Source organism: Natator depressus, chromosome 7 (assembly GCF_965152275.1).
Source record: "Natator depressus isolate rNatDep1 chromosome 7, rNatDep2.hap1, whole genome shotgun sequence".
Taxonomy (NCBI): domain Eukaryota; kingdom Metazoa; phylum Chordata; order Testudines; family Cheloniidae; genus Natator; species Natator depressus.
The window spans coordinates 51044682-51066804 of record NC_134240.1 but is presented as its reverse complement, the minus strand read 5'-3'; the positions used below and the strand labels follow the sequence as shown (position 1 = coordinate 51066804).

The 22123-nt window shown below is 49.3% G+C and overlaps 1 protein-coding gene across 4 annotated transcripts in view; it reads left to right on the top strand.

Annotated features, from left to right (window-relative positions):
* Positions 1 to 22123, top strand: part of RNF123 (ring finger protein 123) — a 159734-nt gene that overhangs the window by 16712 nt on the left and 120899 nt on the right. For all 4 annotated transcript variants that reach the window (XR_012640259.1, XM_074958387.1, XM_074958386.1 and 1 more), the window contains exons 4-11: positions 1630 to 1709; positions 2680 to 2777; positions 4277 to 4331; positions 4675 to 4760; positions 6890 to 6976; positions 9083 to 9150; positions 16039 to 16164; positions 17010 to 17124. Coding sequence is in view for 3 of the 4 variants with exons in the window: in XM_074958387.1 (XP_074814488.1) it covers positions 1630 to 1709; positions 2680 to 2777; positions 4277 to 4331; positions 4675 to 4760; positions 6890 to 6976; positions 9083 to 9150; positions 16039 to 16164; positions 17010 to 17124 (715 nt within the window). In the remaining variant the exon portion in view is untranslated. The remainder of the gene's footprint in view (positions 1 to 1629; positions 1710 to 2679; positions 2778 to 4276; positions 4332 to 4674; positions 4761 to 6889; positions 6977 to 9082; positions 9151 to 16038; positions 16165 to 17009; positions 17125 to 22123) is intronic.

The following is a 22123-nucleotide window of genomic DNA, read 5'->3' as shown; positions in this document are numbered from 1 at the left end:
GGGAGTTAACTTACAAGTGGAGAATCAATGTGGAAGGCCGATTTAGTCAGGGTGGATGTGGTCCACTCCCAATAATTGATGAGGATGTGTCAATACCAAGAGAGGGAAAATTGCTTTTGTAGTGAGCCAGCCACTCCCTGTCCCTTTAAAACTACTATACTCACCTGGGGAAGTGAGGAAACAGATTGACAGAGCGGAATGGGTACTCAGAAGTCACTGTTAGTTTTTAAGGTGCTATCAGACTCCTTGTTGTTTTTGTGGATACAGACTAACACAGCTACCCCTCTGATACTTGGTATCTTTATTATTAGGTGTCCTCCGAAGGAAACTGCTTGTGCAGGGCAAAAGTAAAGCTAAACACTAGACACCAAGCTGTGGCACTGAAATTCTTTTTATACTTTCAGTTCTGCTTCACATTCGGTGGGTCAGAATCCTGGGGCCTCTTGCTGTGTAACTCTTGTGTTAAGCTTTACCACTGGAAGCCTGTAGGCTCGGGGTGGGTACAGTTGCAGTTGGAATGGTGTGGAGCCCCTCTGGTGAAATGTTCCTCTTTCTGGCTGGCTGTGTTTAAAAGGCGCCGGGGGTCACATTCCTCCCACTATGCTTAGATTCAAAGCTCACATCTGATCTGTCATCACCTCTAAAAATAACGTTGGGCCCTCTTGGCTGTTGGTAAGCTGAAGTTATGGGGGGAGGAGAGAGGACTGTCTCATGTTACTTTGCCACACACTTTCCAGCCAGCATGCCTTGGAATATTCCATTTGCACTAGCGTGTCAGTTTTCAGAACTCCAATGCTTTTGTCTGCTGACTGGAGCCTTAAGGACATAGGGCTGACAGACCAGGAAAGGGTGATTGATCCAACAAACTGGCTTCTGTTTGGTTTTCTCCTCTCTGCCTCCCTGGACTTGAGCTGAGAAGTAGAAGACTGTAGTCTGATCCCAGTACATTATCACCTCAACTCAGGTACAGACAAAGAGAGCTCTTGGCTAATGGAACTTGCCATATTGAAGCAGTCCTTCTAGGCTGCTGTGCTCTCTGGTAGTGGACTGTACTGTGCTTGGGCTGAGCTCCCCTTAAACATCCGCAAAGCTATCTCATTAATACTGTCTCATTGTTTCCTTGAGCATCCCCATCTGTCTGTCTACATTGTTTCTCATTTTATATTTAGATTGTCAGCTCTCTGGGGCAGGGATTGTCCTTTTTGCTCTGTTTGTACAGCACCTAACACAATGTGGTCCTGGACCATGAATGGGGCTCTAGGCACTGTGGTAATAGTAATGCAGTTGGCCAGTTTCACAGTACTCCGCATAGGATTGCCTCTGACCTCAGCTGATGATCAGCACCAAGAGTTGAGGGCCTTTGGTAATTTAGCTTATCTCTCTGCAAACACTGTTCTTATTCACATATCTCAGCCTTTGATCCTAGCATGCCTGTCTGCCTCAAGTTCCTTGGGTTAATGATATGTAACACAGAAAAGTGGAACTTCTTACTGTGAGCTTTACTACAAAGAGCAGCAAAGGATAATGGTGGGGACAGTCAGGCAGCTCTGGCTTACAAGCCATCCAAGGTGTGAACTCATTAAACCTGGGTGACACAGAGTTCTGAAGGGCTCTCTTCTTTATTCCCAGGAAGCCACTGACATTCCAGAACCTGCAGGAGCACCTAGACAAATTGCTGGCAGAGGACAGTGGTGCAGAGGACAGTCGAGGTAGGAGATATTGGGTGTCTGGTCCTTTTGGAGCTTCCTTGTCTGCCTTATTGGGAGAAAAATCAGTCTCATGGGAGACAGATTCCTAAATGAGCTTGGTTCTTGCTTTCCTATGTTCTGATTCATCCTCTCTTTAACTCCTGCATTCTAAGCACTTGTGGGCTAACCCTGCAACAGATCAGTTCTTAGTTGTAACAACCACGTTTCCAGATGGATAGTGGGTGCTTGCTCCAAAGAATGGATAAACTCATTATGCAGTGAACTCTTGTTTGGGCAGGCGTGTTGGATATATCTCCTTAGCAATGATATAGCAAGCCCTTGCTGCTGAGGCTTCACACTGCAGAATAGCTGGAGTGTCCCATTCTCCAATGGAATAAGCAGGCTTGCTGATAGTCTGTGGCTTATTCTTCTGATGCATTCCCCTGCTGTTGTTGAATTTCCTCAGCCCCACGCTTTTACCTGCCATGGTCCGAGGCAGTTGTTCCCTCCCCCAGTCATTAAAGCACAGCCCATAAGAGGTGATGCTTTGCCTCTTCATGTATCTAGTCACGAGCCCATATCTACTGTGCAAGTGTCCTGCTACCACTAGATGGGAATGTTTGGTCTAATGTTTGGTTTGGAGTTCAGCTTTGATGGCCTTCAGACTGTTTTGAAGCCACTGAAACTGTTGGGGTAAATTTTCCAGGTGCTATATGAGAATGGGCATGTGACTTGGGTGCTGCATGGCTAAAACATCATGCATTGCTTTGAGAACTTCCGTTTAAGTTTCATCCTGAGCCCCCTTCCCTGCTGCCTCCTGGAAGTGCTGATAATCTGATACTAATAACTCTGTTCTACTGCTCCTCCTCAGCTGCAGAATCCAGGTGTTCTTCTCTAGTCTATACCATGGTGTCCACAAAACACTTTTACTGCAAGTGCCACGTGGCTTTCTCTGCTGCTCTGACTGGCTTTCATGCAACTCTCATTTCAGATCAGGTATTAGAGGGGCGACTTGGTCCCTCTACTGTGGTGTTGGACCACACCAGTGGTTTTGAGGGACTCCTCCTGGTTGATGATGACCTACTTGGGGTGAGTGTGACAAGGGGCACAGTGTGTGTAGAATGGCCCGTGGGGATTTAAAGGTCTGTCTTCAGGCCTGTGTTGTCCTCTTGCAACATTTTCTTCAAAGCAAATCCCCCTGCCGCCATTTTGGTGAGTGTTGTTAAATGATGCTCTGGGAGGCTGTAATACTCCTGAGTGAAACAGATTCTCCAAGAGGAGGAGTTCTAGCAGTGCCTTCAAACTGTATTTCAGGCAAGCTGCTCCTGCTCTGGTTTTATTGCATAGTCTGTTGTCCAGAGGTTTGAGATTCTGGGGTGGTTCTCAGTTGGGTTTTTTTAAGTCACCTCGAGGTTGCATTGCACTTAGCCTGTATTCTGTGATACCCAGGCGCTGCAGGTTAAGTCAGTGAAGCATCAAACAAAAATGAAAGGCAGTATGCAGGGCCTTTGGGTAACCAGAGGTCTCTGGGCAGCAGGGGCCAGGCAGTTCCCTCATCCTTCCCTTCACTAGCCTGTTGTCCATTCTTGCTCCCTGGCTCACTTCCAGCACCTATTCCCTCTGCTCCTGCCATGGTGCTGTGGGAGTCCCCATCACTGCACTGACTTGTTCTCTTCTCTTTCACTTGCTCTATCCCATTGGCCATAAACCCTGCTTCCTGCCACTCACTGAACCCACTGCCCCCCATTGAGCCCTGCTGCCTCCACTTACTGCAGCCTTTTCTCCCCCAGCACACTCACTGAAAGAGCAAAGTGGCCCAGTCTGCTGGGATCTAGCAGATTCTCCACCTGCCCCAGCAATCCTACCCCTCACTGTCTCCTTGCGTCCCTTGCCCCGTGCTTACACCTCTGTCTCAGTCTCTCTTTGTTCTTCCTCCTTGGTCCTTCTTGCTTTGCTTGCCACCACCCCATCTCTCTCCTCCCGTGGATCTAGAGTGTGTTGTCAAACTGATGTGTGTGTAAATTGCCTGTCGCTCCCTGAACCCCCACCTCCTTGTCTGCCCTGAAATCAGGAGCACCTTAGAGCATGGGTTGTCATTCCTCTGTGTCGGGAAAGAACCGGGTGGGAACCGTAGTAAGTACTCCCTAGTCCTGGTCTCCAGGCTGGCTATACTGAACCTGTGACTTCATCCTAGCTTCACATGGCTTATCTAGGATCCAAACATCTCCCCTGCTCCTCCTTGTACTCTCAGCAGCATCTGCAACAAACTATATCTACTTGGCTATTGCTGCTGGGCCCTGGTGGTGCTGCTGAGCTCTTACTAAGCTCCTAATGTATTTGCAAAGACCATGCATTATGGGATGTATGCAATCCAGGTAGCTCCAGACTGTTTGCTGCTGAAGACCCTGGGATCCTGGCAATTGATATGTTGCCTTTGATAGCAACTGTCTCCCTGACTTACAATGGAAAAGTGTCCCCTGTGACTTGGGCTGCATGCAGTGGGAAGTGCCAGTGGTGGGGCCTGGGCTGGGGGAATCTGTGGGCCTGCCTCAGCTGTACAAATCTCCTTTGTTTGTTCCTTCATTCAGGTGATTGGCCATAGCAACTTTGGCTCCATCAGGGCCACGACCTGTGTGTATAAAGGTAAGTGCAGTGAGCGGATGGTGTGGCTGGAGAGCCTGCCATGACAGAAGGGAGTTGCAGGTTACCCAGCTGGAGAGGCAAGGGTGTTTGATATGCTGCAGCCTCCTCAAGCTTTTAAAACCCCAATCCTTCCACTCGGTCTGTGGGGATGGAAGGGAGGCAAACCATTGTCTGATACCAAATGGGAGGAGTTGGCAGAGGGGATTGGGCTTGACCTTAAGGTCCCCTGGACATCACATCCTCTCCTGCAATGGCAGTGTCGCTGCCTGCTGTTCTGCTGCACTGAGTTCTTAGTTTGTGCTGTCTGGCTCTGTCATCCCTGCTCCTCTCCCCTCTCTTCCAGGGAAATGGATCTACGAGGTGCTCATCTCCTCCCAAGGGCTCATGCAGATTGGCTGGTGCACTCTCAACTGCAGGTTTAATCAGGAGGTACTGTAACTGCACAGCTCTGCAGCCTGTTCCTGGCCTGCATGCCGAGGTGGGGGGCGTGTTCTGTTGTCTTGGTGCGCTAAAGTTGCTTCCCAGCACATGTGCACACTGTAAATGTCAGATCTTCATGAAGTAATAGACCTCATAAAAGCTATTTCTGCTGCAATTGCAGACTAGGGTACAGTGCAGGTGCCCTCCAAATCCCTTGTGTGTTATGTACTCATGCTGGATACACAACTGGGGACAGCAAATGCTGCATCTCAGATTACATAGGCTCTCCCTTCTGCTCTCTCCTCTGGCACCCTGTTAGCATGATATACTGGGCTGATGGGAACATTCGTGGCATCTGGGCCTCAATATGGTTCTTGCCAATAGGTGCTACGTGGCTTCTCAGGCTGGCATAAGCAGAGCCTGGTAAACTCTTGCCAGCATTTGGGGGCTGTTTGTTTCACTTGGAGTCTGGCCTGCCTGTTTTCAGTGTGTCCTTGAATGTTGATGTGTGATTGGCAAGGCAGGGGGGACGGGGAGCAGCTCGTGGTGTCTCACTGGCTAGAGTGTTGGGTGTATGGTTTGCTCCTATTCTTTTGTTTGGGCTGAAGGTCAGTGGGGCGGTGGTCTGTAAAAAGGCATAGGAAGTGGGAGTGAAAGTGCCGCTGAGTAACAAGATCTTTGCAGGCGCTGTGGGAGTGCAGGGGGCAATCTACTGCTGCCGTGGGAGGATTACAGGTGACCATAGATCTGGGGGCTGTGTGTGTGAACTACTAGAATTATGGTCCAACGCTGTCCTCCTGCCCACAGCAGAGTGCGCATGCTGCTGAGCGCCAGAAAGCCCATTTTCTCTACCTTGTGGCTTCGCTTCCATTGCAGTGGCTGCCCCTCTGGGTGTGAAGAGAACAGGAGTACTTGTGGCACCTTAGAGACTAACAAATTTATTAGAACATAAGCTTTCGTGGGCTACAGCCCACTTCATCAGATGCATAGAATGGAACATATAGCAAGAAGATATATAGTGACAGGGTCGGGTCAGATGGCTACAGGAGAGTAATAGAAGGCAGATATATTAGCCCCAGGTTAAGTAGGTCCCTTTTCCCTGGTAAGATAACAGGGAAGGTTCCAGAACAATCAGGAACCTTCTGGAGACAAGACAGGCTGATTAGAACACCTGCAGCCAATCAAGAAGCTGTTAGAATTAATTAAGGCAGACTAATCAGGGCACCCGGGTTTAAAAAGGATCTCACATTTGTGGTGCACGTGTGAGGAGCTGGGAGCAAGAGGCACTAGGAGCTGAGAGTGAGAACGCGGACTGTTGGAGGACTGAGGAGTACAAGCATTATCAGACACCAGAAGGAAGGTCCTATGGTGAGAATAAAGAAGGTGTTGGGAGGAGGCCATGGGGAAGTAGCCCAGGGAGTTGTAGCTGTCGCACAGCTGTTCCAGGAGGCACTCTAGACAGCTGCATTCCACAGGGCCCTGGGCTGGAACCCGGAGTAGAGGGCGGGCCCGGGTTCCCCCCAAACCTCCCAACTCCTGGTCAGACACAGGAGGAGTCGACCTGGACTGTGGGTTCAGAAAAACGGCCAAGTTGAGGGCTGCCGTGAAGCTCCAAGGCGAGCAAATCCGCCAATAAGCGCAAGACCCACCAAGGTAGAGGAGGAACTTTGTCACCACACAGACAGAGAGAGAGAGAGAGAGAAGGTGGAAGTTACCATACAACTGTAAGAGGCTAATTAATTAAGATGCGTTATTATCAGCAGGAGAAAAACTTTTCTAGTGATAATCAAGATGGTCCATTTAGACAGTTGACAAGGTGTGAGGATATTTAACATGGGGAAATAGATTCAATATGAGTAATGACCCAGCCACTCCCAGTCTCTATTCAAACCCAAGTTAATGGTATCTACTTTGCATATTAATTCAAGCTCAGCAGTTTCTCGTTGGAGTCTGTTTTTGAAGCTTTTCTGTTGCAAAATTGCCACCCTTAAATCTTTTACTGAGTGGCCAGAGAGGTTGAAGTGTTCTCCTACCGGTTTTTGAATGTTATGATTCCTGATGTCTGGGTGTGAGGTGCTTGAGCTGGGCTTCTTGTGCCCAGTCAGCTTGACTCTATTCTTGGCCTCTTCTCTGTGCAGGAGGGGGTTGGAGACACTCCGGATTCGTATGCATATGATGGAAACAGAGTGCGCAAGTGGAACGTCACCACCACCAACTACGGTAAAGTAAGTGCCTGCGCTCAGTGGCTGCCAAGAGGGAGCTCTCCTTTGCTTTTGGGCCTTCCCACCAGGTCACAGGTTAGGTCGCTAGTGGAGCACTGTGACTGCATGGTCTAGCGTTCTCCAGCTGCAGTGATGAGTTCTGCAGAAGCCTTAATTGGTATCGGCAGTGACATGGAGGTGTTGAGAGGAGCTGGCTCTGCAGGAGGGTGTGCAGCAGTCAGCAGAGCCCAGAGAGGCAGTGCTGCTCTCAAACCACACTGAACCCCATCATTGTCTTTGTGAATGCCAGCTGGGGAAGAGCTGTTCTTTCCTTTGGGCAGGGGAAGAGAAGAGCTAGCAGAGCCATGTTCCCTTTAAAAGGGAAGGAAGTAGGTGGCTCCCTTTGCTCCCTGTATCTGACAAGGCTCTTTCCTGGACTTTGTAAAACACTCGTGAGTGGTTTGGCGAAACAAGGGGCCAGCCCCAGGTGAGCTCGAGGATGCAGACAGCCTGATGATCACTGATCTATGCTCCTGGTAGCACACTGCACCCTTACAGCACCTACATATTCGGACCCGGCTGCTTGGCCATCTAGTTCAGTTCACTGAGCAGCTGCTCATGGGAATGAACCCCAGCTTGGTACTGCTATTGTTCTCAGGAGGGCACCATTTGGTTTGCTCCTTGTTAAACGATGCTGCTGCCCTGTGGCTAATTCTGCTGGGTTTATGGGTCTGACACAGCCACGGTCCTACATGTAAACCTAGTAATGGCCAACCAGGAGAGCCTCTGAGTGTTGTGTGCACAACTGTGCAGAGGTGGCTGACGATGCTGTGTGAGCTTTTGTGGGAAGGAGATGTCCCTTGCTTTTCTCTCTAGACCTGACCAAAAAAGGGTTGTTGGAAAACAACTGAAATTGCTCTCTTTGCAAAACTGAAAACTTCTGATTTCTGTCAGGAATGTCAGAATGAATGCTCCTGGCTGTGCCTGCCTGCAGGGCTCAGTCTTAGGGAGACAAGGTGGGTGAGGTAATCTCTTATTGACCAATTTCTGTTGGAGACTGAGACAAGCTTCTCAGGTCTCTGAAATGTACGCCAAGTGCCACAGCTAAATACAAGGTGGAACAGATTGTTGAAGCAGTTAACACATTTCAAGGGACCAATCAAGGTGAAGTGGCCTGTTAACAGCCCACCATTCATAGGGAGGAAAGGAAGGGCATGGGGAGCAGCTGGGGGAGGTTGGTAGTGGGTTATAGATTATTGTAATAAGCCATAAATCCAGTGTGTCTATTCAGTCCGTGATTTTTAGAGCCTAGCAAAGTTATGAATTTAAGCTCCCAGGCTTGTCTTTTGAAGGAATTGTGCAGGCTTGTTTGAGGATGAAGACTCAGAGGTTGGATATAGAGTGATCACTTTGCGAAAAGTGTTCACCCACAGGTGCTTGGGTGTGTTTTTGTCTTTGGAAGGCTCTTGCCAGCTTCGCTTTCTGCAAGTGATGTTGACACAAGCTTTTCTGGGGGGCTGCTGAGACACAGTGCCTAGGAGCTAGGTGTTCCCCCACCAGCTCTGGGAGGCAGAGTGTCCCACTGTACAGACTGCCCTGAGGTGAGGGACCCCCGTTTTCCATGGTGTCTGGCTCTAGGGCAGCCTGGAAGCTCCTGAGAACCTTGGATTGAGCCCAGACTTACAGGGCTTCCCAAAGTGCCTGCTGAGAAACAGGAGCTTGGAAGCCCCTGAGACACTCTCTCGGGATCTGTGAGAGCACTGCTATGTGGACTACCCTGGGCCAGGGACCCCCAGGGCTTCCAGACTCATGGCCAGCGGGCTCCCTAAACTGACACTAGTGTTTGTTTTGGAAATGTGTCAGTGTTACTGAAATGAATTGCCGGGGTGGGGATTTCTGGTTCATGGAACACTTAGAAAAATTTGGATTCATTCCTTTTTGTAATGAAACCAAATTGCAAAAATGCAAAATTTCCCATGAACCAGAAAACCCATGTTTTGGCCAGCTCTTTTCTTCCCAGTCCAAGAGTCTGGGATAGGTATCTGGTCCTGCTCTGGTTTGGGAATATCCAATGGGAAGCTGGTCGAACACCTGGATAAGCCTCTAAACCTTTTCCTTCTCTTTGTGCAGTCCTGGGCGGCAGGAGACATCGTCAGCTGTCTGATAGACCTGGATGAGGGGACCATTGCTTTCTGCCTGTAAGCATCTTTGCAGGGCCCCCTGTTGCATTGACTAGCCCTGCTTAGTGTAAATGTTCCTCTTTCCTCTATTCTCAGCAGATGCTGCCAGGCCTTGGATGAGCTTCTCCTGGCAATCACCAGGAATATTGTACTCCCATGGCTGAACCCTTGGCCAAAGTAGCAGATTGGTAGGGTACTTATACTCCTAATCGTCATGGAACCCAAATGGTTTACTTCTGAGCATGACTTAAAGGCTCTATCTTTGGTGCAGAGCTAACACAGGTGAATGGTGCTTGGGTTAACCTAGCCCAGATCATAGATTATCAGGGTTGGAAGGGACCTCAGGAGGTCATCTAGTCCAACCCCTTGCTCAAAGCAGGACCAATCCCCAATTTTTGCCCCAGATCCCTAAATGGCCCTCTCAAGGATTGAACTCACAACCCTGGCCTTTAGCAGGCCAATGCTCAAACCACTGAGCTATCCCTCCCCCTCCAATGTGAGGAGCCACACTGTGAAGACCTGGTCAAGTTATTGGGTCCACACCTAAGTTACCTCTAAGCTGCGCAGCCGCACAGCAGCCTATTAAGCACCTCTCAGGGCGGTGGCAGGGAGAGATGCTTCTCCCCCATCCCCAGGCCTGCTGCAGCCAGGGAAGAGGCCCCGGGCCTGCCGTGGCTGGGGGAGAGGCGCCTATTCTCCCCAGCCCACGTGCTGCTGCGGGGAGAGAGCTCGAGGAAGTCCTCTTTCCCCACTGTAGCCCTGGGGCAGCCTGTCCTGAACCCCAAGCCCCTCATCCTTGGCCTCACCCCAAAGCCTGAAACCCCAGCCAGAGCCCCTACGCTCTGAACCCCTCAGCCCCACCCCCACCACATGAATTTTGTTATGTGCACCAATATGGAGGTGATGTGTGACACATCATTCATTCTGCACATGCGTGGGGGAAAAATTAGAGGGAACACTGGTGCTGCACTCCTCCAAATGTGTTGCTAGGACTACTGGGGTTCTTATGATTCTTAGCAGTGCAGTAAGCTGAGATGCTCTGATAGTTTTGCAGTGAGTCATGGGAGAACTTGTCTGTCCTTGGCACATGAGGAATTGTGGGAAGGTATTGGAGTACCATTGGCATGAACCTGCTTCCGTACTGCAAACTGGGTGGGTTACAAGCCCAAGTGAAAGCAGCACCTGGGCTTTAGCCTATAGCCCCAGATGAGCTAGCTGGACCGGGTTTCAGAGTAGCAGCCATGTTAGTCTCCGCAAAAAGAAAAGGAGTACTTGTGGCACCTTGGAGACTAACACATTTATTTGAGCATAAGCTTTCGTGAGCTACAGCTCACTTAAGCTCTGTCATATGTAGGTCAGAGGTTTGTGTGTGTGTGTGGGAGCCAGCTTAACCTTGTAGTGAAGACAGCTTAAAGCAGCCCAGGGATTCAGGCTGTGCCCCCAGGAGGGGGGCAGTGCCACCAGGCAGGCTAGACGTGGTGGGGAATCACTCAGGTTCTCAGGGTTCTGGGTCAGGTGTCTGTGGCACTGCATGGAGTTCTGCACCATTGCAATATTGCACTTGTGAAAACTCCCCCTGCCCCATTCCACTAAATGAATGGGAGAGACGCTGCTTTGGAGTCCGCTGCAGCAGTAGCTGTGAGACAGATGCAGAGCTGCTGCAGGCATGCAAAGTGGTGAGCAGAAGGGCTGTGCTAATGGAAAGGGCAAGTCTGCATCAGATGTTGGTTTTAAACTTCTAAAAGGCTGGTACAAAGCTAGAGAACTAGACGTAGGAGAGCGCTGGAATTAGCTGTTAAAGGGAGCTGCAAAGCAGACTCCGAATGGGGCTTATTCTTTGCACTCTCTGGTGGCTACAGAGAGCCTGAAAGGTATCTTCAGAAATGCTTTTTTCTGCTTGTGTTTTCCATAAGAAATTCTGTTCATGTCTAGCCTGGAAGACTCTGGGGTTGGAGAGCTAGTAAAATAACAGTGTGTGAGGCCGGAGAGTGAAAGTTGAGTCAGACTGTCAAACAGCTGTTCAGTTTACAGCAGCATTAATCTTCAGTAACTCTTTGTTAAAGAGTCTATCCCCAGCCCTCTGATTAAAGGGTGAGAGCTCCAAATACACCACCCAGACCCCCCCAGCCGTCCAGCCTGGGGGAGGGATGTTGGTGGGGGAACCCTTGCAGGCTGCCTTTTGGCCTTTTTAGCTGCTTTCCAATAGATAACCTCATTTAAAAATAAAAAAAAAAATCCTTCAAAGGTCACCTTTAAACTCAAGCCCAGACAGCTGTGTAATGGAGGGTAGATGAGCTCCCTCTTCTGGGGCACTTACGGTGTAACAGCCTGCACTCCTGTTCCTGTGAGGCACCTGCTGGCAGGTGGGCAGAACACTCACCCCCCTTTTTCTCCGGGGCCAGGGCAAGTTGGGGGTTGCTGGGCTTGGCTCTAAGATAGCTGGTTGATTGGCACAGCAGGCCCAGTGGAGCGTGGCAGTATTCTCTCCAGGGAATGGGAATCTCTGGTGTGGAGCAAGTTGCTGCTGGGTGCCGGCCAGAGGAGGGGAGTCCAGCAAGTGGTGGGCGTTTCTGATGTGCAGCAAGGACTGAATGCAGGTGCTTTGTGGAGAAGATGCTCTAAGGCTGTGGAGTAGAACAGACTGCAGGTGTGTGAACTGCAGTGTGCACCACAGTGCTGCGCTGTAGCTGCTGTGTGGATGCTGCCGGCATGAAGTACAAGGTGCGTAGTTTGCTCTGCACACAAGACTATGTTAATGTGAAATACAATCATGAAAGCACAGGACTGGAAGGGACCTCGAGAGGTCATCTAGTCCAGTCCCCTGCACTCATGGCAGGGCTAAGTTCACATCAGCAGTGTCCAGTGCAGTTACATCACAGCACTTCAGTGCATGCTGCAGTTCGCACACCTGTAGCCCACATGGGGGGCTTTGTAGACAAGCCCTTAGCTTCCCGGTTGGAATGGGAAGAGCTTATGGCCCCTCCCTCCTAATTACATTGGTAACATTAAGAAAAGGAGTACTTGTGGCACCTTAGAGACTAACCAATTTATTTGAGCATAAGCTTTCGTGAGCTACAGCTCACTTCATCGGATGCATAAAGTGGAAAATACAGTGAGGAGATTTATATACACACAGACCATGAAAAAATGGGTGTTTATCATACACATTGTAAGGAGAGTGATCACTTAAGATGAGCTATTACCAGCAGGAGAGTGGGGTGGGGGGAGAAAAAACCTTTTGAAGTGATAATCAAGGTGGGCCATTTCCAGCACATTTCCAGGAGTTAACAAGAACGTCTGAGGAACAGTGGAGGAGGGGGAGGAATAAACTAGGGGAAATAGTTTTACTTTGTATAATGACTCAACCACTCCCAGTCTCTATTCAAGCCTAAGTTAATTGTATCCAATTTGCAAATTAATTCCAATTCAGCAGTCTCTCGTTGGAGTCTGTTTCTGAAGTTTTTTTGTTGAAGAAGTCACTTTTAGGTCAGAAATCGAGTGACCAGAGAGATTGAAGTGTTCTCCGACTGGTTTATGAATGTTATAATTCTTGACATCTGATTTGTGTCCATTTATTCTGTTACGTAGAGACTGTCCAGTTTGACCAATGTACATGGCAGAGGGGCATTGCTGGCACATGATGGCATATATCACATTGGTAGATGTGTAGTCCATCTTTTTGTGGAATGTTGGTGTAGAGGGCTTCTACATCCATAGTGGCCAAGATGGTGTTTTCAGGAAGATCACCGATGGATTGTAGTTTCCTCAAGAAGTCAGTGGTGTCTCGAAGATAGCTGGGAGTGCTGGTAGCGTAGGGCCTGAGGAGGGAGTCTACATAGCCAGACAATCCTGCTGTCAGGGTGGCAATGCCTGAGATGATGGGGCGCCCAGGATTTCCAGGTTTATGGATCTTGGGTAGCAGATAGAATACCCCTGGTCGGGGTTCCAGGGGTGTGTCTGTGTGAATTTGTTCTTGTGCTTTTTCAGGGAGTTTCTTGAGCAGATGGTGTCGTTTCTTTTGGTAACCCTCAGTGGGATCAGAGGACAATGGCTTGTAGAAAGTGGTGTTGGAGAGCTGCCGAGCAGCCTCTTGTTCATATTCTGACCTATTCATGATGACGACAGCACCTCCTTTGTCAGCCTTTTTGATTATGATGTCAGAGTTGTTTCTGAGGCTGTGGATGGCATTGTGTTCTGCACGGCTGATGTTATGGGGCAAGTGATGCTGCTTTTCCACTATTTCGCTCCAACGAGAGACTGCTGAATTGGAATTAATTTGCAAATTGGATTGTCAAGGTTCCTCCCCCACTCTGAACTCTAGGGTACAGATGTGGGGACCTGCATGAAAAACCTCCTAAGCTTATCTTTACCAGCTTAGGTCAAAACTTCCCCAAGGTACAAAATATTCCACCCTTTTGTCCTTGGATTGGCCGCTACCACCACCAAACAAATACTGGTTACTGGGGAAGAGCTGTTTGGACACGTCTTTCCCCCCAAAATACTTCCCAAAACCTTGCACCCCACTTCCTGGACAAGGTTTGGTAAAAAGCCTCACCAATTTGCCTAGGTGACTACAGACCCAGACCCTTGGATCTTAAGAATGATGAACAATCCTCCCAACACTTGCACCCCCCCTTTCCAGGGAAATGTTGGATAAAAAGCCTCACCAATTTGCATAGGTGACCACAGACCCAAACCCTTGGATCTGAGAACAATGAAAAAGCATTCAGTTTTCTTACAAAAAGACTTTTAATAGAAATAGAAGTAAATAGAAATAAAAAAAAAATCCCCCCTGTAAAATCAGGATGGTAAATACCTTACAGGGTAATTAGATTCAAAACATAGAGAACCCCTCTAGGCAAAAACCTTAAGTTACAAAAAAGATACACAGACAGAAATAGTTATTCTATTCAGCACAATTCTTTTCTCAGCCATTTAAAGAAATCATAATCTAACACGTACCTAGTTAGATTACTTACTAAAAGTTCTAAGGCTTCATTCCTGGTCTATCCCCGGCAAAGACAGAAAATAGACAGACACACATACCCTTTGTTTCTCTCCCTCCTCACAGCTTTTTAAAGTATCTTGTTTCCTCATTGGTCATTTTGGTCAGGTGCCAGCGAGGTTACCTTTAGCTTCTTAACCCTTTACAGGTGAGAGGAGATTTCCTCTGGCCAGGAGGGATTTTAAAGGGGTTTACCCTTCCCTTTATATTTATGACATGGATACAATTAATTTAGGCTTGAATAGAGACTGGGAGTGGTTGAGTCATTATACAAAGTAAAACTATTTCCCCTTGTTTATTCCTCCCCCTTACCCCCCCCCCCCCCACTGTTCCTCAGACGTTCTTGTTAACTCCTGGAAATGTGCTGGAAATGGCCCACCTTGATTATCACTTCAAAAGGTTTTTTCTCCCCCCACCCCACTCTCCTGCTGGTAATAGCTCATCTTAAGTGATCACTCTCCTTACAATGTGTATGATAAACACCCATTTTTTCATGGTCTGTGTGTATATAAATCTCCTCACTGTATTTTCCACTTTATGCATCCGATGAAGTGAGCTGTAGCTCACAAAAGCTCATGCTCAAATTAGTTAGTCTCTAAGGTGCCACAAGTACTCCTTTTCTTTTTTGCGAATACAGACTAACATGGCTGTTACTCTGAAACCATTGGTGACATTGGCACCAGGGTTTGCTTCCTCCTGCTGGGAACTGCCACTGTAACACCTGGCAGTGGCACCATGGGAACACATTGCTGCTGGACCTGGTGAGCCAAGCGCAGGGCACTTTCTGGTCCTGAAAAGTAAAGCCTATGGAGGGGCTGCTGTTGAGAGTTCAGGGGCGCTGTGGGTGCCCAGCATCTGCAGACCAGGCCCTGCTGGAGTCCGGGTAGGCACAGGGCCCCTACTGGAGGGAACGTCCTTCACCCAGGTGTGTCCGTTTCAGTATTCCTTGCTAAACAAGTTAGCAAAGTTTTACCCTGCAATGCCTGTCCCAGGCCAGGCCCCTGCCCCATGTGAGCTGTCCTGTGAGCTTTATGCTGGTGGCATGGCACAAGCACTCTGTAGCACAATGGGACTGAATTCCATAGCACTGCTAACATGGTCTGTCTGTGGCATCCCTCACATTCCCAGGTCCACAGCCATGGCTCTGGAGAAAATCCTCTTCAACATAACTTGCTTGATTTTGATGCTGGGTTCTTGTTGTGCTTGTTGACTGCAGGGGCCTTGGCAGCACTGATTATGCCCAGCCCTGCCAATCTGTGTTGGAGAGGGGGCACTTCGTAGCCAGCATCAGCAGCTCATCTGCAGCTGCCTGGCTGCTCCAGCTGCACTTCTGGTTGCCTGGCTCCAGTTCTACCTCTCTGACCCCCATTGCCTGGCACCATAGATCTGTGCAGGGAGCATACACTGGGGCCCAAGAGGCAGCTGCAGGCAGGTCCCAGCCAGGCAGGGGGACAGGAAACAGGATGTGGGTAGCCTGATACAGCACAGGTGAATTCCACAGCTGAAGTTGAATGCTGTGGCTGAGGAATCTGAGATCCGTGGGGCACTGACATAGAGGAACAGGGAAAATCACACCCTCTGCGTGTTATCTGTGGTGTCTTGGATACCATTATTGCTTCACACTCCATTCATGTTTTCAGGGTTACCTCAGCATTAAAAGGGCTAGAGACACATTTTCTGAATGAGATTCTGGAGCACACGTCTGGTGTGGATTCATGGGCCCTTGGTGCTGATTTCCGAATCTGCCAGTGCACATCTGCCGTTCGCTGTGTGATCATAGTAAATAAGAGAAGCCCGTGGTCTGTTGCCGCCGCCTCCTCCAAATATGGTCTCTGAGGTGGATGAACCACTAACCTCTTCCAGGCTGGTTAAACCCCAGTGGGGGCTCTCTCTTCTTTCAGGAATGGTGTGTCTCTGGGAACAGCTTTCGATAACATCACCAGGGGAGCTGGCATGGCATACTTCCCCGCTATCAGCCTCTCCTTCAAAGAATCAGTCGCTTTTAACTTCGGCAGCCGCCCACTCCGATATCCTTTCACAATAAGCCTGGGGGAAGAACAACCGGTACCTAGACCATTCTGGGTGAGGGGTGCTGAGTGCACAGGCCAAACTCTGCAATCCACGATCCTGCCCTCACTTGTCCTGCTCAGATGTGCTCTTCGCCATCCCTTGGGCCGGAAGCTAAGCAGGGTGGGCAATACGAAGTGCCTTCTCCTGTACTGGGGGTGTTCCACTTGCTCTGAAGTGAAGTGGGTCTAATGCTGCCTCAACTGTGGGCTGACTGCTCTTGAGTGCCAAGATCCCTTCACTGTATCTTACTCAAAGTGTAGAAGTCCCAAGGGGGCCAGGAGTGTGGGCCCCCTTTGCTACGGGCCCTTCCCATCCTCCCCTCCGGGCTGAGGTCACTCTAATGTATCTTCTGGCATGGCAAAAGTGCCTCATGTGTTGGTGGGAGGGTTGGGAATGGCAGCGCATAGCTGCGTGGCTCTCGGGCCTGAGGATCCCAGAGGTACTTTAGTGAGCAAAGTCTGAAATACTTGTACTTCCTTGTGGCCTCTTGGAATGTCTGTTCCCTGTAGGGTGACCAGATGTCCTGATTTTTATAGGGACCGTCCCAATTTTGGGGTGTTTTTCTTATATAGGCTCCTATTACCCACCCACCCCCGTCCCAATTTTTCATACTTGCTGTCTGGTCACCCTAGTTCCCTGCTTGGCACACAGACTGGAAAGCATGGGGTGGCCTCAAGTTCTGACCAGAGAATATATGGACTGTATAATACTGCACATGAATGGCAGTCTCCTTGCAGAGCCAATGTTGCAGGTCGTCTTCTGTTGCATTCTGGCTAGTAGACTTTTCTTAACACTCCAGCACTTATCCGGTGGAGGGATATCGCCCCCTGCAGGACCCGCCCAGTGTGGACCTGGTGAAAGCTCACAAGCTGTTGGGCTACCTGAAGAATGTTATTCACATTGGGATAGACGTGTTGGTAAGTTGGCATCATCGGGTTAGTGAGGCTAAGATCTAGGAAATTTGTGCTGCTGCCTTCCCTCTGTCTGCCCCTTTAAAAGCTCTTAAAACTCTGAGGATAGCTCCCTACCTTCAGGGGTACGTGCTTGTGGGGGGCTCCTGCGACTTGGTGACTCCTAATTGCCTATCACTCAAGGGTTGCAATAAGTCACCTCTAGCTTGTTAAAATATTTTTTATTTGCAGTGGTGTTGTAGCCGTGTTGGTCCCAGGATATTAGAGAGACAAGGTGAGTGAGGTCATATCTTTTACTGGACCAGCTTCTGTTGGTGGAAGAGAGAAGTTCTGGAACTGCATGGAGGACTTCTTCGGGTCTGGGAAAGGTCCTCAGTGTCGCAGCTAAATACAAGGTGGAACAGATTAAACATAAGGGGTTAACACATTGCAAGAAACCATTTTAAACAAAGTGGGCAATTAATACCTCTGCAGTATCAGAAGCAAGCTCCCCACAGACCAGGACCCACCAACTCAGAGGCACCAGACTCTGGCAGAACAACTGGATGCAAAACCTACAGACATAGCTCCACTGTTAAGATGATCAGTACCCCCATAACACTTTTTAGGATCCATGGGTCCTACATATGTCTATCACACCTGGGGTATACCTCATCCCATGCATCAAATGCCCCCACAACACCAGTGTGGGCAAACTCACACAGAAAAATGTTAAGACCAAAACACCCTGGCACTTGTGGGGAATGCCTTTCCCAAAGTGATCTCTCCATGTCTGACCTCTCAGTCCTCATCCTTAAAGGAAACCTGCACAACACCTTCAAAAAATGAGCCTGGGAACATAAGTTCATTACTCTGCTGGACTTGAAGTCCTAGTCTACATGCAAAGTTGGGTCTTTTAAGCTGCCTTGTGTTGACCTAGTTGTGCATGTGTCTACACTTAAGCATGTGTCCTACTGATGTAAGCACCCTGTTACAGCAACACAGCACCACCACTTCCCCAAGGGGTACTGAGCCATGGTTGATGTATGGAGGTGGCTGCAGCATGAATGTAGACACTGCGTGACTTATGTCAACACTAACAGTCCTCCAGCAGCTGTCCCACAATGCCAGACACTGACCGCTCTGATCACGATTGAGAACTCCACTGCCCAGGGGTCACAGAGACTGGAAGGCTCCCCACCACCTCTTTAAAGCCCTGTGAATTTTTGAAATGTCTTTTCTTGATTATCTGGCTTGACGAGCACACCGAGCAGCTCTCTATTGTGTGCAACTGCCTAGCTCACCATGCCGGTTACGTGCTCCAGACACTCTGGATTGGAGTAGACGAGCTATTGGATCACCTGGGCCTGTGGGGAGAAGAGGCTCTACAGGCACAAGTACGGACCAATAATAGGAACCTGGACATCCATGAGCAGATTGTATGGAGGATGCAGGAGAAGGGGTATGACAGGGACCAGCACCATGCTGTGTGAAAGTGTAAGAACTGCAACAGGTGTATCAGAAGGCCAGGGAGGCCAACAGCCAATCCATTGCCAAGCTGCAGACCTGCTGCTTTTATAAAGAGCCACATGCCATACTATGCGGAGACCCCATCACCACCCCACAGACTACCAGGGATACCTCCAAGGAGCCTGAGCCATAGGCCCCTGGCGTGAACAGTGAGGAGGTGGAGGAAGAAGAGGGTGGAAAACATGCAACTGGGGGGTCCAGCTATGCCAGGACCTGTTTGAGATTCCACTACAGTCCCAGCTTTCGAGCATGGGTGAGCCCGATGTAGGGGAAGTAACTTCAGGTAAGTGTTGTGACACAGTTCCTCCTCTACATTGGTGGGTCTTGCGCTTATTGGCGGATTTGCTCTCCTTGGAGCTTCACGGCAGCCCTTAGTTTGGCCGTTTTCGTGAACTCACAGTCCGGGTCCCCCCCTCCTGGTGTCTGACCAGGAGTTGGGAGGTTTGGGGGGAACCCGGGCCCGCCCACTACTCCGGGTTCCAGCCCAGGGCCCTGTGGAATGCAGCTGTCTAGAGTGCCTCCTGGAACAGCTGTGCGACAGCTACAACTCCCTGGGCTACTTCCCCATGGCCTCCTCCCAACACCTTCTTTATCCTCACATAGGACCTTCCTCCTGGTGTCTGATAATGCTTGATACTCCTCAGTCCTCCAACAGTATGCTTTCTCACTCTCAGCTCCTAGTGCCTCTTGCTCCCAGCTCCTTACACGGACACCACAAACTGAAGTGAGGTCCTTTTTAAACCCAGGTGCCCTGATTAGCTTGCCTTAATTGATTCTAACAGCTTCTTGATTGGGTGCAGGTATTCTAATCAGCCTGTCTGTCTTAATTGTCTCCAGAAGGTTCCTGCTTGTTCTGGAACCTTCCCTGTTACCTTACCCAGTGAAAAGGGACCTACTTAACCTGGGGCTAATATATCTGCCTTCTATTACTCTCCTGTAGCCATCTGGCCCGACCTTGTCACATAGTGTAATTGTATTTCCCATTACAATGGTATACTGATGTTGCTCCTATCTTAACAGGACACAACTATCAACTTTTCATTAATTTACTTGTATAAGAGGAGATCGTGGTGCAACAAAGAGGTAGCATTATTATCTGCTTTTCAGTGCCCTCTAGAGTTAAGCAAGGCAGGGGAGGTGAGTATGGGGGAGTGCATGCGAAGCAGTTATGTAGACAGGGATGTTCCTTGAATCTTCCTGAGAGATCTTGGTGAAACTGCCATGGAGGCTCTCTGCAATCCTATTCCAAAGGTTTCTAGGGATGACAGCCTTATTACTTCCTCCTCAGTAGGACACTTTCCCACTGCACTCAGCAATAACTTCAGCAGGCACCATTGTAGTGCATAGGCTAGCAGCATACCACCACTTCCAAGAGCAGGAGACGGGTGGTGGTGGTCAGGTACTCCCTCCTAAGGGGACGGAGTCATCCATCTGCTGTCCAGACTGGGAAACTTGAAGTGTGCTGCTTGCCTGGAGCCAGAATTCAGGATGTGATGGAGTGTCTGCCCGGACTGATCAAGCCCTCGGGCCGCTGCTCCTTCCTACTTCTCCATGTGGGCACCAATGATACTGCCAAGAATGACCTTGAGTGGGTCACTGCAGACTACGTGGCTCTGGGACGAAGGATAAAGGAGTTTGAGGTGCAAGTCGTTTCTCGTCCATCCTTGCTGTTGAAGGAAAAGACCCAGGTAGGGACCATGAAATTGTGGAAGTAAATACATGGTTACACAGGTGGTAACAGAGAGAGGGCTTTAGATTCTTCGACCATGGCATGTTGTTTTAGGAAGGAGGATTGCTAGGAAGAGATGGCATCCACCTAATGAAGAGAGGGAAGAGCATCTTTGCAGGCAGGCTTGCTAGCCTGGTGAGGAGGGCTTTAAACTAGGTTTGCCGGGGGATGGAGACCTAAGCTCTCAGGTATGTGGGGAAGTGGGATACTGGGAGGAAACACAAGGAGGAGGGTGCAACAGGGGAGGCCTCCTGATTCATATTGAGAAAGTAGGGCAATCGGCTAGTTATGTTAGGTCCCTGTACACGAATGCAAGAAGCCTGGGAAACAAGCAGGAAGAATTGGAAGTACTGGCACAGTCAAGGAACTATGATGTGACTGGTTTCAGAGTAACAGCCGTGTTAGTCTGTATTCGTAAAAAGAAAAAAGAAAAGGAGTACTTGTGGCACCTTAGAGACTAACCAGTTTATTTGAGCATGAGCTTTCGTGAGCTACAGCTCACTTCATCGGATGCATAGCATATCGTGGAAACTGCAGAAGACATTATATACACACAGAGACCATGAAACAAAACTTCCTCCCACCCCACTCTCCTGCTGGTAACAGCTTATCTAAAGTGATCATCAAGGAGGGCTGGAATAAGAGACTTGGTGGGGTAACTCACGTGACTGGAGCACTGTCATGGATGGGTCTAAACTGTTCAGGAAGGACAGGTAGAGGAGAGAAGGTAGAGGAGTTGCACTGTCTGTAAGAGAGCAGTATGATTGCTCAGAGCTCTAGTATGAAGCTGGAGAAAAGCCTGTTGAGAGTCTTTGGGTTAAGTTCAGAGGCGAGAGCAACAAGGATGATGTCGTGGTGGGCATCTGTTACAGACCACCAGATCAGGAGGATGAGGTAGACGAGGCTTTCTTCAGACAACTAACAGAAGTTTTCAAATCACAGGCCCTGGTTCTCATGGGGGACTTCAGTCACCCTGACATCTGCTGGGAGAGCAATACAGCGGTGCACAGACAATCCAGGAAGTTTTTGGACAGTGTTGGGGACAACTTTCTGGTACAAGTGCTAGAGGAACCAACTAGGGGCTGTGCTCCTCTTGACCTGCTGCTCACAAACAGGGAAGATTTGGTAGGGGAAGTAGAAGTGGGTGGCAACCTGGGCAGCAGTGACCATGAGATGATAGAGTTCAGGATCCTGACAAAAGGAAGAAAGGAGAGCAGCAGAATACGGACCCTGGACTTCAGAAAAGCAGAATGACTCCCTCAGGGAACTGATGGGCAGGATCCCCTGGGAGGCTAATATGTGGGGGCAAGGAGTCCAGGAGAGATGGCTGTATTTTAAAGTAGCCTTATTTAGGAGGCAGGAACAAACCATCCCGATGTGCAGAAAGAATAGCAAATATGGCAGGTGACCAGCTTGGCTTAATAGAGAAATCTTCAGTGAGCTTAAACACAAAAAGGAATCTTACAAGAAGTGGAAACTTGGACAGATGACTAAGGAGGAGCATAAAAATATTGCTAGAGCATGCAGGGATATAATCAGGAAGGCCAAAGCACAATTGGAGTTGCAGCTAGCAAGGGATGTGAAGGGTAACAAGAAGGGTTTCTACAGGTATGTTAGCAACATGAAAAAGGTCAGGGAAAGTGTGGGACCCTTACTGAATGGGGGAGGCAACCTAGTGACAGATGATGTGGAAAAAGCTGAGGTACTCAATGCTTTATTTGCCTCAGTCTTCACAGACCAGGTCAGCTCCCAGGCTACTGCACTGGG